This window comes from Oncorhynchus keta, chromosome 11 (assembly GCF_023373465.1).
Source record: "Oncorhynchus keta strain PuntledgeMale-10-30-2019 chromosome 11, Oket_V2, whole genome shotgun sequence".
NCBI lineage: Eukaryota > Metazoa > Chordata > Actinopteri > Salmoniformes > Salmonidae > Oncorhynchus > Oncorhynchus keta.
The window spans coordinates 12,781,240-12,797,512 of record NC_068431.1 but is presented as its reverse complement, the minus strand read 5'-3'; the positions used below and the strand labels follow the sequence as shown (position 1 = coordinate 12,797,512).

At 42.3% G+C, this 16,273-nt stretch overlaps 1 protein-coding gene across 1 annotated transcript in view; it reads left to right on the top strand.

The window, feature by feature from the left end:
* Window positions 1-232: 232 nt before the first annotated feature.
* LOC118372878 (BTB/POZ domain-containing protein KCTD16-like) overlaps window positions 233-16,273 on the top strand; it is an 89,929-nt gene continuing 73,888 nt past the window's right edge. The window contains exon 1 of the mRNA XM_052529460.1: window positions 233-2,137. Coding sequence (XP_052385420.1) covers window positions 1,294-2,137 — 844 coding nt within the window. The 5' untranslated portion in view covers window positions 233-1,293. The remainder of the gene's footprint in view (window positions 2,138-16,273) is intronic.

Sequence of the window (16,273 nt, the reverse complement as noted above, 5' to 3'; positions counted from 1 at the left end):
GATACTGTTTAGTAGGCCTATTTATTTTTGATTATCATGGCTTACTCTGGTTGACAACCCTACAGCCCATTCTATCCGAGTCAAAAAATTGTTTACGTTTTTAATACTCACGAAAACCTCTCATGGACTGAGCTAATGGAGAAATGATCGCACTCGGATTGGGTGTTGGCTGTTAGGCTCATTTTCAGTTGGCACACGACTAACCTATACTGTAATTTTATCAGAGGTCGAAATAAAAAAATGTGAAAGGTGGATTTCAGTATATTCAATATATATTTCAGTATATTCCTTTAAGATTATGTCATTATTTAATACCCATTATGGTTTATCCCTGCACCGCTAAGGCAACATCAGTAGAGACGTTTTTTTTACGGGCACCACCCTGCTTGGAGGGGACCGGGAGAATCGTTTCATCTCCTCCGACAGCTCCAGCTATCCAGCCTTCAGCGCGCGCACGCCCATGACAAAATGAGTGCCTCGGACCGCTAACAGCACAACCTCAGCACTGGGTTTGTCTCTGCAATTGGATAGATTTCAATCTGGACCAGGTGTTCTCAGTAATAGGCTACTACACTACATGGCTCCTTAGGGCGGAGTGGATTCAACCCATGTGAAGTTACTATTTTTCAGACAGTCTTTTTCATCAGCAAGACCAATTCCTCGTGTTCAAAGGAAGTTAGAGATACAACGCCGGTGATAACGATACATTTCCCTTTGGACTTTGGAAGTTGTTGGGGGGAGTTTTTTTATTTAACATATTGTAGATATATTTTGAAATTGATGTAGAGTATTATCTCTATTCATTTTGCTCTGGCAAACAGCAGCAAGACAGCTGATGTTCCGTTTGTCAGTGTTTCTATGTTATCTGGCCGCGCTGATTCTCATGAACCTCAGTCATTTCCCTCGGTAATGTTCTTCTCCCAGGGCCAATTATATTGCAGAGCAACTGATGCAGGCTGGTAAGGTGCAAACCTTTGATGCGTCCGTATATTTTTTTGTACTCTCAGAACACAGATTTTTCAACTGCACAGCTCTGTCAATTGTACATTTTGACAGCGGTCTCTTGGACATCCTCCACTAGGCTATTATTCGACGACCACTAGGACTGGTAGGTGAATGACTGGCTTTATAAGGCTTCTTTATCAAAATCTACGTTCAGTTTGTTGAATTATTAATTGTAGCTTTGAAAAAAAATTAAACACCAAGATACCTTGCTTCATTTCAAGTAAACATTGAGAGCAACTTTTGGACTTAAATCCACCATCTAAAATTCGGTGGAGTTTTTAGTCATTCATGACGGAAACAATGGCATTGAGTGGAAACTGTAGGACTAACCCTACGTCAAAAGAACAAGGATCTGTTCAGAATAGTTTCCCAGATGTTGTAGAATTAAATGTCGGGGGACAGGTGTATTACACGCGTCATGCAACGTTAGTAAGCACCCCAAATTCCTTGCTGGGCAAAATATTCTCACCTAAGAAGGATGCCACTAATGATTTGGCGCGGGACCCTAAGGGACGCTATTTTATCGACAGAGATGGATTTCTATTTCGATATGTGTTGGACTACCTCAGAGACAAACAAGTTGTACTGCCCGACCATTTTCCAGAGAAGGGGAGGCTCAGGAAAGAGGCGGAGTACTTCCAGTTGCCAGACTTGGTCAAACTATTGACGCCGGAAGATTTAAAACACAGCCCAGACGAATACTTCCACAGTGATTTTGAAGATGGTTCTCAAGGCAGCGACCACAAGATGTGTCCGCCGTCGTCACTCGTTCCGGCAGACAGAAAAAGTGGATTTATTACGGTTGGGTACAGGGGCTCTTGTACAATAGGAAGAGAGAGTCAAACCGACTCCAAATTCAGAAGGGTCCCGCGGATTTTGATTTGTGGGAGGGTTGCGTTAGCCAAGGAAGTTTTTGGGGAGACCTTGAACGAGAGTCGAGATCCGGACAGGACACCGGATCGATATACTTCCAGGTTTTACCTGAAGTTCAAACACCTTGAGAGATCATTTGACATGCTGTCCGAGTGTGGTTTCCAGATGGTTGCCTGTAACTCTTCAGTCACAGCGTCATCCGTGAATCAACACACAGAAGACAAGATCTGGTCAAGTTACACTGAATACATCTTCTATCGTAAGTGGCTTTCGTTTTTACCAGGTGTCAGTTTAACTACACACCCCATGTCAAATAGTCCTCCAAGTCACCACTAGAAGGCACACTTGCTTCACACGTTTCCCCCAGGCATTCTGCTTTTGAAGTAGCTCTGAGAGTGGTCACACACGCGCAAGAACATGATGCACAGAGATAGTCACTCAGTCCCCGTCTGTGAGTGCCAGTGATCAATGCTTTGCCAAACTGTGTATCTTATGTGGAAATGGTATGTTCTAATCCACCCTGTAAAAAGACAACTGAAAACAGCCTTCTACAAGTTGAGCAACATCATGTGTATTGTGATTGCTAGTATGTGTTGAGGACAGTCTGTCTGCCCACTCTGGAGCTAATCTAAATCGATTTCACTCCTTTTAATTGGTTTATATGAGCTCCCTCTTAGTGCTCTGTTGAATTCCCCCACGGGCCTAAACCCATTTGTTCCCAGAATTCCTACCTGGAAGTGCTATTCATCTTCCATACTGAGTGTGCTGCAGCCTCTCTTCATTTCTCTCCAAGCCATCATTTGGAGGCAGGGTAGGATGATGGCTTTTATAATGGCTCTCATAATATTTTATGGTGCAACAAAATACCACATATAATCAGAGATGGAAGTACATAATGTGTTCCTTTGCTGCAAAGGCTCTGCCAAAAAGGTAGAATGCAAAGCAAGCTTATACTGTGACTGCATTCCACTCTGAGCTCATAAAACATATTGAGACCATTTTTTTAAAGCATATACTGTAGATACTGCTGTGTCATTAAGTTAAAGGGAGATGTTATTAGACTTCCAATGTTGGGAGCATTCTAAGTTTCCTGATTAACAGGTGCAACAATCTCGAGATTCTCCAAGTTATTCCTTTAGAAAATGAGCAGATACTATTCCACAGTAGGTAAATCTGTGTCATGAGTCACACAGTTCTGATGAGTAGCATGCAATTGTCACTGTCTGGTCTACACAAACGCAAGTTCCAGTGACACCCTGTCTATTTGTCAATGAGAGTATGCTCCGAAGACCTCTCCTTGTTTACAGTGAAATAACATTGCTTTCTGGATCCGGTCAACCAATATTTAGCTGGTGAGTGCACACAGGAAGTTTGTAAAGGTTGAAGGCACCCAGTGGAATCAATGAAGTCAGTGACAGCCTCTTGTTAGTCTTCTCTCCCTCTCTGGCTCCCTGGCACGCTCCTGCTCCCCCGTCGCCCCTGGCAGAGTGCACCAGTTGCCTTTCATAGGCCTCACTGCTCCGTCTCGGCGGCTGCGTCGCCTGCTAATTTATTTACCAATTTGTCGCATGGTTAGAGTGATTGATAATCAATCATTTGCAAAGACATTATGAGGACTCACTGCTAGGGCCTGCATGTCGAAGACATAATAAATCATGCTATCATTTTTGGTGGCAAAATAATAATTTCTAAACTGTTTGCAAAATGATTCATTTCACCCGGGCCCCTCCTTTTGGTGTAAATGTGTACATTAAATGATTACGTTAGAGAAGATTCTGTCATTGCGAAGGTCTTTCATATGTTGATGGTAAGTCGTGTGACAGGGAACTCTATTAGCTTAGAAATGAATAATTCTCCTGTAATGTGTTGTGGCAGGTGGGTGGCAGGGTGCATGGCACCATTTGTGACCCGACACTTTCAAGACCTTAACACCTCATCAGAGTGGAATCATAAAAACACACATGCACCGGTTTCAGCTGGATCAAGGTGCTAAAAATAATGAACATTTTACAGTAAAATGTTGGTGTGACATTTTGGGATGGAGCCCTATGCCTGTTTCAACCAATTTGCTTATCTGGAGAAAAGGCATGACAGTGCAAAGACTACTCTTGATAGGTACAGCTGCTCCATAGTCCAGTCTGTCAGGGGGGCAGTCACCAAGCCCAAAGTCTGCATTATTCACACAGAACCAGGGAGGCAGGGGAAGAGAGGAGAGAGGATATCTGCATAGGATGGAATGGATTGTCTGGCTGGCCCTTGACCTGCTCTCCAAACTGTGTAATGACTGCAATCACAGGCCCCAAGGCAATCCTGGGAACTCCGGAGATGCTGTGCATTTGACTAAGTAAGACCTGTTGAGGGAGAGATTGCACAGCCCCACGTCTCTATCAATCCATTTTATTTTCTGATGTTTTCTATGCATGGTTGTATGCACAGTGGATTGAAAAGGCGGATGCCTCTGCTGTTGTGATGGAGTAAGTGCTCTCTGGTGCAACAGATAATGGGACAAAGAGTGACTGGAAGGACTTCATAAATACACTGATGCTGCCATACATAGCGTAACACTATGCTGCCATACATAGCGTAACACTGGGCACTTGGCTTTGGCAGAGTATTGAAAATAACATAAGCATTTGTAAAAAAAAAAAAAACTAATCTCAATGACAATTTCGAATAAATACGTGCATGTCATTGCATTATTGGATATCTGTTGAGGTTAGAGTAGGTGCTCGATAAATCCTCTCTTGCAATTGATGCACTTAGACAACCAAATGGTAATCAGCATCTAAATGTAACTTAGAGGAAGGAGACCTTTGATTTATATACACAGCATATCCAAGTCTGTCTGTAGACTGTCCAGAAATGTAATCTTTATCCAAGGAAGTACATGTCACCAACTATAAGAAACACAAAGGAAACTTTTCAATGTGGATATCCATGGTGATGAGACTATTGCTTATAATACTGACCCTTTATACCCATGAAACTTGAATGACCAATCTGCACTTTTGAATGTGGATATCCACATGGTGATGATACTGACCCTTCATACCCATCTAACTTTAAGTACCCATCTCAACTGCTTGGTACTGCACAGTTTTGGTACCCATTTCGCCAGAAAGTGGCCATGACATTTCCCATTTGGAGAGTAGAGTTATTCTTGTTGTAATTCTAGAAGAAGATGGGTGCAATGGGCCCACCGATGTTAAAATGAGCCTTTAGAAAGATTATGCTCTCCGCTTACTTTAACACGTTTATGTTACTCTGGTGAGCTGAATCATCTCTACCTATAATGGAACTGTAGAGATGTTCTTGAGAATTTAATACTTGTGTAGCCAATATCAATTTTATGAAAAGCTATCCAGCGTCTTAGGCTTGGGGCAGGATAATATTGTTTCAAAAATGTTTATTTCAATAGAATCCCAGTGAAGATTCCACCAAGATATGACCAGCAGTTCTTCCTTGATGGCATAGCAATAGCAGGGATGGACGACTCCATTCCTCAAGGGCCTGATCGGTGTCACACGTCTGCTCCAGCTCCAGTTAACACACCTGACTACAATAATCAACTAATCATGATCTTCAGTTTCAAATCCAATTTGTTTAATCATCTGTGTTTGCTAGGGACGGGGGGAAAGTGTGACATCACTCCGGCCCCCGAGGACTGGAGTTTCCCATCCCTGATCTATAGCTTGATGACCTGTGGCATTGTTGATATGGATTTGAGAAGTGGTATTGCAATGGACCAAGATTCTATTAAGAATACAATCCTTAATTCTGAAACCTTCAGCTTCATATGCATCTGTACGTATGTGGTCCTGGAATATATGATTTTCCAATCTTCATGGATGACAGAGTTTGTTTTGTAGTCTCACTGTATGTGTTTGTGATAGTACAAATGTAGGATACATTTACTGATAACCCAAACTAACACACAGTTATATTAACAGTATTGCACATTTCATGTAGCCTACTTTTGGCCAGCTAATAGCCTAACCTCTGATCATTTTACAAGGCGGCAGGTAGTCTAGTGGTTCAAATCAAATCAAATCAAATCCAATTTGATTTGTCACATACACATGGTTCGCAGATGTTAATGCGAATGTAGCGAAATGCTTGTGCTTCTAGTTCCGACAATGCAGTAATAACCAACAAGTAATCTAGCTAACAATTCCAAAACTACTACAAGTGTAAGGGGATAAAGAATATGTACATAAAGATATATGAATGAGTGATGGTACAGAGCGGCATAGGCAAGATACAGTAGATGGTATAGAGTACAGTATATACATATGAGATGAGTATGTAAACAAAGTGGCATAGTTAAAGTGGCTAGTGATACATGTATTACATAAAGATGCAGTAGATGATATAGAGTACAGTATATACGCATACATATGAGATGAATAATGTAGGGTATGTAAACATTATATTAGGTTGCATTGTTTAAAGTGAATAGTGATATATTTTACTTAATTTCCCATCAATTCCCATTATTAAAGTGGCTGGAGTTGAGTCAGTGTGTTGGCAGCAGCCACTCAATGTTAGTGGTGGCTGTTTAACAGTCTGATGGCCTTGAGATAGAAGCTGTTTTTCAGTTTCTCGGTCCCATCTTTGATGCACCTGTACTGACCTCGCCTTCTGGATGATAGCGGGGTGAACAGGCAGTGGCTCGGGTGGTTGTTGTCCTTGATGATCTTTTGTTCTTCCTGTACCATCGGGTGGTGTAGGTGTCCTGGAGGGCAGGTAGTTTGCCCCCGGTGATGCGTTGTGCAGACCTCACTACCCTCTGGAGAGCCTTACGGTTGTGGGCGGAGCAGTTGCCGTACCAGGCGGTGATACAGCCCGCCAGGATGCTCTCGATTGTGCATCTGTAGAAGTTTGTGAGTGCTTTTGGTGACAAGCCAAATTTCTTCAGCCTCCTGAGGTTGAAGAGGCGCTGCTGGTTAGAGCGTTGGGCCAGTAACCGAAAGATTACTAGGTTGAATCCCAGAGCAGACAAGGTGAAAAATCTGTTGATGTGCCCTTGAGCAAGGCACTTAACCCTAACACCTCCAGGGTTGCTGTTGAATGTCAAACCCTGGCTGTGACCCTGCTCTCTGGGGGTCTCGGGAAGAGTGGGATCTGCAAAAATCAGGTGTGAAATAGAACAAGCACCCACCATATTGTTATGGACTAAACGTTCAAATCCTGTTACTGCAGTATTATGTTGCTGTGACAGTATAGGTCAAATTAAGATTAAATGTTCCAGCTTTGAAAGTCCCCGTACATGTTTGAAAGAGCTACATACAGAGCCTCAGGGAAATCTCCTATGTGCTTTGAATTTTTCATCCCTTGAGTTGCACTTGAACAAACATATAGAATATTTAATTTGTTTGCATCAGGACTCAGGACGCAGGACGCAACAGGCTTTAGACCCCGCTTTTTGAATAGTGTGAGAAGCCAGCCGGGGGCCATGGTAAAGACACGGTAAAGACATGGTAAAGACATGGTAAAGACATGGTAGAGACATGGTAAAGACATGGTAAAGACATGGTAGAGACATGGTAAAGACATGGTAAAGACATTGTAAAGACATGGGAAAGACATGGTAAAGATACCAAACATGCCTCGGAGGTATACCTCTAATTGTGAGATCAGTATGGTCAGCTCTGTTGATGGGGGCCCAAGGTGTTGGTAATGTATTCAGGAGGGTGTGCGTGCCTGTGGAGGGGAATGTGTGTGTGTGGAAGAGGCAGACAGAGCAGACAATTATCAAAATCCATCACCCCTGATTCAAATGTTTGCCCATTAGAGATGTTATAGGCTGACATTTCTGTGCAGAGCTACCGTTTAATCACTACGCCTTCCTCCACGGTGTTGCCAAGATGTCTGCAATCAGCACACATCCTGTCCAGCAGAGCGCCGACCAGCAACATTGTAGATGGACCTACAGCAATTAGCCTGCAACACAAAAATGGTCAACACTGGTTAAGCTCTTAAAACTGTGAAGCAGGGAGATAAGCGCAGATATGTATAAATGTTTAAACGTATATGCTGCAATGATCTGTCCTGATCTGTACCAGCGAGGGGCCCAGATCCTTCCTCCTGATTATATTGCACCAAGCCCTTCTGAAGGACGGCTTTATTGTTTTGATTCATTGACTTCAGAGAGTTTTTTTCAGCTCTCCCTCATCTTCAAAACCTACTATTGAGTGGGTCAGCTTCTCCCCACATTTCTCCTCTGGTTTCCCTTCAACTCTTACAGAGGGTGAACTATTTCCTTCGACTTGCAGAGGCAGACATAATGCTAACGGCCACGCTAACAGCCACCACGCTAACAAACCCCATGCTAACAACAGCCAGAAAAGGTTTGTCTCATTCTCAGGCAGCTTAATGCACTGTGTAACTGCACTAAGAGCTGCAGAACACTCTGCAGTCCAGGGAGTTTAATGCCACTCGATTCTCGGATCAAGCCTTTGTGCTCTTTCTGTAGCATTTAGAGCATGTAAATGTGTACAGATAGATAGGTGGGCCAACTGTGCAAGTAGATAGCTGGGCCGACTTTGCAGATATATAGCTGGGCCGACCGTGCAGATATATAGCTGGGCCGACCGTGCAGGTAGATATCTGGGCCGACCGTGCTGATAGATAGCTGGGCCGACTATGCAGGTAGATAGCTGGGCCGACCGTGCAGGTAGATGGCTGGGCCGACCGTGCAGATAGATAGCTGGGCCGACTGTGCAGGTAGATAGCTGGACCGACTGTGCAGATAGATAGCTGGGCCGACTGTGCAGGTAGATAGCTGGCCTGATCGTGCAGGTAGATAGCTGGGATGACTGTGCAGGTAGATAGCTGGACCGACTGTGCAGATAGATAGCTGGCCTGATCGTGCAGGTAGATAGCTGGGATGACTGTGCAGGTAGATGGCTGGGCCGACCGTGCAGATAGATAGCTGGACCGATGCTGGGCCGACTGTGCAGGTAGATAGCTGGGATGACTGTGCAGGTAGATAGCTGGGATGACTGTGCAGGTACAGTTGAGGTCGAAAGTTTACATACACGTAGGTTGGAGTCATTAAAACTTGTTTTTCAACCACTCCACAAATGTCTTGTTAACAAACTATAGTTTTGGCAAGTGGGTTAGGACATCTACTTTGTGCATGACACAAGTAATTTTTCCAACAATTGTTTACAGACAGATTATTTCACTTATAATTAATTCACTGTTTCACAATTACAGTGGATCAGAAGTTTACATACAGTAAGTTGACTGTGCCTTTAAACAGATTGGAAAATTCCAGAAAATTATGTCATGGCTTTAGAAGCAATTTCCAAATGCCTGAAGGTACCACGTAGATCTGTACAAACAATAGTACGCAGTATAAACACCATGGGACCACGCAGCCGTCATACCGCTCAGGAAGGAGACAGTTTCTGTCTCCTAGAGATGAACTTACTGTGGTGCGAAAAGTGCAAATCAATCCCAGAACAACAGCAAAGGACCTTGTACAAAAGTATCTATGTCCACAGTAAAATGAGTCCTATATTGACAACCTGAAAGGCCGCTCAGCAAGGAAGAAGCTACTGCTCCAAAATCGCCATTAAAAGCCAGACTACAGTTTGTAACTGCACATGGGGACAAAGATCTTACTTTTTGGAGAAATGTCCTCTGATCTGATAGAGCAAATATAGAACTGTTTGGCCATAATGACCATCGTTATGTTTGGAGGAAAAGGGGGGAGGCTTGCAAGCCGAAGAACACCATCCCAACCATGAAGCACGGGGGTGGCAGCATCATCTTGTGGGGGTGCTTTGCTGCATACTAATTGAGTGTATGTAAACTTGTGACCCACTGAGAATGTGATGAAAGAAATAAAAGCTGAAATAAATAATTCTCTCTACTATTATTCTGACATTTCACATTCTTAAAATAAGGTGGTGATCCTAACTGGCCTAAAACAGGGATTTTTTACTCAGATTAAATGTCAGGAATTGTGAAAAACTGACTTTAAATGTATTTGGCTAAGATGTATGTAAACTTCTGACTTGAACTGTAGATAGCTGGGCCGACTGTTCTCTCCAGTTTTGGTGTATGCTGCATTTCCAATGATTTCTTTACTTCAGCTGAAGCATGCAGAGCCGGGGGCTGATGGGCGGGTACTTTTGTTTTAGTCTCATCTCTCATTGCTGCGCTTCATTACCTCATTATTTCCACCTTAGCAGTTACTGGTGCTGTTCTACTTCACAAAATTACCCAAAGACAAATGTCCACAATGTGTGGACAATAAAGTTTTTCTAATTCTAAATTCATTTTTTTTTTACTTTGTCATTGTGCCACTGCTGCCCCACAATGCAAGGTTACCAAGTCTATTTATGTAGGAAGGAGTGAGATGCAATATTGCCTTGGCTTTCTGTGTGAATGTAGTGGCTTTCCGTAAGGTTCACATTACTTGCTCATAAATACGGCATTAAGTGTAGTATACACTGTTTCAGGTTTTGAATTCTACTGTCAACAGTTGCAATGGTGAGGTAAAATCAGTCCTAGATGATTTCCAACTAAATAAACGCTTGAGAACCTTGAATTTGACAGTTTGATACAATTGGAAGCTTCTAGATCTTTAGGTAAACCATACTGCATTTCACATACCCAGCTGAAGTACCTGGTTGTAGACTGTAAGGTAAACCATACTGCATTTCATATACCCAGCTGAAGTACCTGGTTGTAGACTGTAAGGTAAACCATACTGCATTTCATATACCCAGCTGAAGTACCTGGTTGTAGACTGTAAGGTAAACCATACTGCATTTCATATACCCAGCTGAAGTACCTGGTTGTAGACTGTAAGGTAAACCATACTGCATTTCACATACCCAGCTGAAGTACCTGGTTGTAGACTGTAAGGTAAACCATACTGCATTTCATATACCCAGCTGAAGTACCTGGTTGTAGACTGTAAGGTAAACCATACTGCATTTCATATACCCAGCTGAAGTACCTGGTTGTAGACTGTAAGGTAAACCATACTGCATTGCACATACATGGCTGATGGAGCTAATTGACATGGCTAGACTAAAGCTTATGCTGTGTCCCTCTGCCAGTGGTTGATTTATAGAGGGTCCTGGAAAAGGAGGAAACTCAGTGGAGGTGCTCTCTGTCTGTCTCCTGCCTTATCTTACTTTATACATATTTATACAGTTGATGAGGGGGTTGATGAAGGGATGCTGTTTGTTCCTTTCTGCAGCTCCTTAGAAACTCTCCTGAGTGCAGAACTGATTTCCTCTCGACCCCTCTGTGACACAGAAAAATGGCCCAGATTGTCACCGTCAATCATGAGATTAAATTGTCACCCTGTCTGTCTGTATTTGGTAGACAGTAAATGACTGCAGAAGAATGTCTCAGCTTGTCATCGCCTTCGCACAATAAGTTCCCATTAGACCCCAGCCAGCTGGGAGTCCCTGGTTCACCCACTCACTGGAGGATTCCTTGAGCTATATTGCAGGAATAGGGCTATTGACTTATTCCCAAGAGCTCATGAAGGATGAGGTTCTAGAATGGGTGGGTTTTATGATGTGAATTGGTGCATCTTCTATACCCTCCATACTCCAATTTTCTTCTTCTTAATTTTTTTACTCGGTCGGGCTTTGACCCCTGGTATCATATAAACACACATAAGACATGGAATAATGCATAGCATTTGTGGAAATGAGCTTTAAAACAGCAAAAATATCTCTGTCCCATGCAAAATGTGGAGAATTGTGGGAAATTAGCTTTAAAACAGCAAAAATATCTCTGTCCCATGCAAAATGTGGAGAATTGCGAGAAATTAGCTTTAAAAAAATTCACACCCGATAGTAGACATTCAGAAATAGTCAACTTTGTAGCTTTGCAGCTATAGATACACGTATAAAAGATAGTCTACTGTGGATATTCTGAGATTTTCTGTATATTTAAAAGTACATTTGAATTGAATGCGCAATCACAATTGAATTATGTTACACAGCTGATGTGTAGTTCAGTGCAGTATATAAGTGTCATATAACATCTTACTGAAGTTTTACTGATCATTACTTTATTTTTTAAGTTATTCCCTATGAATCTTCCCTCATACGAGCATTTATGTGGATCATAAATTACAAGGTCACAAGGTTTGGAAAAAGTAAGAAATCACATCTAACGTTATCAACTCATATTTCCTTTCAGTTCAGCAGCTTTTGTGGTATTTAGAGTACAATTGATCACCCGATGTGTGCCCTCTGACAGGTTGGGAAACTGCTTGGCAAATTGCCTGAGCCTCCCACACCCTTGGAGACCTTATAGAAGAAAACCAATTTGAGAGAAATTCAGTAAACAGTGAATAACACAGGGTGCAGATACATTCTCTCACTTAAATGTGCAATATGCAGAAATCTCTCCACCGTTTCCTGGTTGCTAAAATTCTAATAGTTCGCCTAATTTCAGTTTATGTGACATTGTTTTTATATTTATGTCTGTAATAACGCCCTTTTGTGGGGAACAACTCATGTGAAACCTTCCAGCCATAATGGACTGACTGGCAGGATCGGTGCCAGCCTGCCAGGGAAATGCTCTTTACAAAAAGGCACAGTCGGCTGGGCTCTGATGGCTGTCTGGAATGTAGCCACATCTAACCTACAGTAGAATGTGGGGAGATGGATAATACCTGAGCTGTGTTTTCACTTCAATGATGCAGTAATACAAATGGCCTGAAAGGGTCTGAAGGAAACTCTCCAGGAGCCCTTCAGAAATATAACCTTGAGATGGAGAATGACGTTAAGTCTCCGTCAGCATGCCTTTAAAGGACAGATCGGTTTGGCTTGAAATATTGTAACTTGTAATATCTCTGCTGATGGCTGCACGAATTGTCTGATGTTTTGTAGTAATATTATGGTGGAGGTAAAATGACATTTTCTTTTGTAATTCAACTGGGACAGCTTTGTGGGCAGCATATAGAGGAGATGCGAGTTTGATTATAATTGTGACGTGCTCAGCTTGCTATTATGACCCACCTTGAAGTCTACAACAGTGTGAAACTGGCTGTGCTGCCCCTGTTCTGTCCCAAAAGTCATCCTATTCTATATAGTGCACTACTTCTGAACAAGGCCCATAGGCCTCTGGCCAATCGTAGTAGACTATGTAGGGAATAGGTTGCCGTTTGGAACACATCCCTGTCGAGGAGCTATCTTAAGGAATCCTTCTCTTCTCTCAGGGATGAGGCATGACAAACACCCTTGCTCAGAACATGAAAGGAAATTGTGACTAGGCAGCAGTAATTTAACAAACTGCAATTAAGAGTTCTTGCATTAAATATGTCCAGTGCTTTTAATTCAGTCTGGCAATTTAATTAATTTCAGGAAACCACACACACCACTTATTTGAAACTTTTTGACAGATACTGACCCCTGAGAGAGAGGTTCTGGTAGTTTTGCGTTGGTATATTTTGGTAGAGCATGTTCCCCTTTGGACTGCTCCTACTCACACATCACATGGTGATTTAGACATGATTTACATCTTAGTCATTTAGCAGACACTCTTATCCAGAATGACTTACAGTAGTGAGTGCATAAGTCTTCATATTTGTTCATACTGGTCCCCCATGGGAATTAAACCCACAACCCTGGTGTTGCAAGTGCCATGCGCTACCAACTGAGCCACGCGGGACATTTAATGTTCTTATTTTGTAGGGGCGTGTCGCTCAGGCTTATATACCTCACTGTGACAAAGCCATGACTGTCGTGTAGATTTGGAGTAAGGCGTTTTCCACGCACCAGAAAAGAAAAATAGCCCATTATATGAAGACATGCAGCAAGGACAAGCCTATACAACTCTTTGATGTAATGGAATTTATTTTTTTATTTTTTATTTATTTCATCTTTATTTAACCAGGTTGGCTAGTTGAGAACAAATTCTCATTTGCAACTGCTACCTGGCCAAGATAAAGCAAAGCAGTGTGACACAGACAACAACACAAACATGGAGTAAACAATAAACAATAAACAAGCCAATAACATAGTAGAAAAAAAGAATCTATATACATTGTGTGCAAAAGGCATGAGGAGGAAGGCAATAACTAGGCCATAGGAGTGAATAGTTACAATTGATCAGATTAACACTGGAGTGATTAATGATCAGATGAACATGTGCAGGTAGAGATACTGGTTTGCAAACGAGCAGAAAAGTAAATAAAATAAAAACAGTATGGGGATGAGGTAGGTAAATTGGGTGGGCTATATACCGATGGACTATGTACAGCTGCAGCGATTGGTTAGCTGCTCAGATAGCAGATATTTAAAGTTGGTGAGGGAGATAGAAGTCTCCAGCTTCAGAGATTTTTCCAATTCGTTCCAGAATGATAAATAGTAAGTGTTAAATCCTCCCTAGATGATGAAAACAGAAGATATGTCACTGTCCTGCTGTCACCATCCAAGCACATCTTCTCACAGATCTTACTGTATATAGAATGGCTGTGGCATAGATAAACAAAACAAAGAGAATGAAATCATTGTCTGATACAGTCTTATAGACATAGTTCGTCGGCCTGAGATATGCTTTCCATGCATGTTTATACACATGCAATATACAGTGTTTCATTAAACAAGTGAGTGAATTTGGTTTAGGCAAAATTAAAACAGAACAGCACATTTGTCTATAGACAGAAAACATATTATTATGGTTAAACACTGAAAATATTTAGTGTGATGACTATGTGACTGATGCTCAATCACATCGGAGACAAAATAACGGAAAATATAATTGCTTTAAAAAACTGTAATCCTGGTGGAAGCAATATTCCACTCAAATAGTATAAATGAATTAGAAACTGTTTTCAACATCAAAAAGAATAAAGAAATATTTATACATTTCTTCTAAGCAAAATGTCACTGAGAACCCTAGAGGTTTGCTGAGTCCGTTGTGCTACACAGACTATGGGTCTCTGCTTTTCCTCCAAAGCTCCCATTAACATAAACTCTCCAAATGTCATCCGTGGGAGGTCCAGCAACAGTTATGATCAACATTGGGTGAATATCATTATGTGTGATTATTCCCTTCAAAATGGTTATATGCTATGGTTATATGCTGTGGCCTTTAGTGGCCACTTCCCAGACCTGACCAAGCATAATACCTCCATCTACTAATGTGTTAGAATGCAGTAAGCTCTAGATGTGTGGATATATCTGGCATTAGTGCGATGAAGATTTGTATTATCCTTCTGTTCACAAACGTATCTGCTTACTGTTCGCTTACTTTGCAAGTGTACATTTGAAGACAAATGTTTGCAAGATCACAGTCTTGGCTAATGAGCACACAATTCCCTCTACTGCATGAGAATGCCTGAGTCAACAATCGCCTCGTCTCAACAACTCTTTCCTACCAATGAGCAGTGGAACAGTGCTAGCTAAGGACAATAATACTCTCTGGAGGCTCTTAGCTTTGCTGTGTTGTGATGAGAATGTGTATAAGTGGACATGTGAGGAAGGCTGATCCGGGAATGTGGCCTATGGCCGTTATAGGCGTTGGTGGGATTGAAGGTCCGTAACAATTGAATAAAGATGTCCTCTCCCATGCTTCTAGTGTAAACAGTTCTAGGAAACCTGGTTGTCCCAGAGGACTAGGTTTGGGTGGCAGGGGAAGTCAATTGTAGAGTATATTCCTCTATGACATCTGTGTTATTTGAACTATGCCTTCCTTACCCAAGGAGCTGTAGCTAAGGAGGGAGGGGCAGGAGAACTCGGAGGGGAAGATGCAGTAGCTTCATTGATTCTCTGTACAAGCTGTGTGAAGACCAGGGTCATGCCATAAGAAGCCAATTGGGTACATTTCGAAGCACAGTTTCAGGGTTAACAAACATTTCAGGGTTAACAACCAATAACCATTTTTATTGTCAAATCGTAAGATCATTTCAACATTGCTTCCTTTCCTCCACCCACACACACACCATTAGGGAAGTTTGCATTTGCTCTTCAAACGGTTTCCGTGCCTTCCTAGAGACGGCTGAAGTTTTCCAGCGAGTCTTCCAGACATCAAAGCCTAGTCAGGTTTGAGAGAGAGAGAGCGAGAGAGAGAGAGAGAGAGAGAGAGAGAGAGAGAGAGAGAGAGAGAGAGAGAGAGAGAGAGAGAGAGAGAGAGAGAGAGAGAGAGAGAGAGAGAGAGAGAGAGAGAGAGAGAAAACACGTCAGCAGGACGTTATTCTGTTTTCAGATTCACTCAGCCATGGAGGGAGGAAATGCACTGCACACTTCATAATGCAGCACTCGCACACGGTAACTGAATTAGCTCTGCAGCAAAGCTCCAACATCAGCAGCACCAATGGAGGGAGAAAGACAATGTGTCTGGTTCTGCCTTCTATGGCTCTCTGACTGCATGCACTTTGAGGAACGGTGGCTCTGAGAGGAAAACG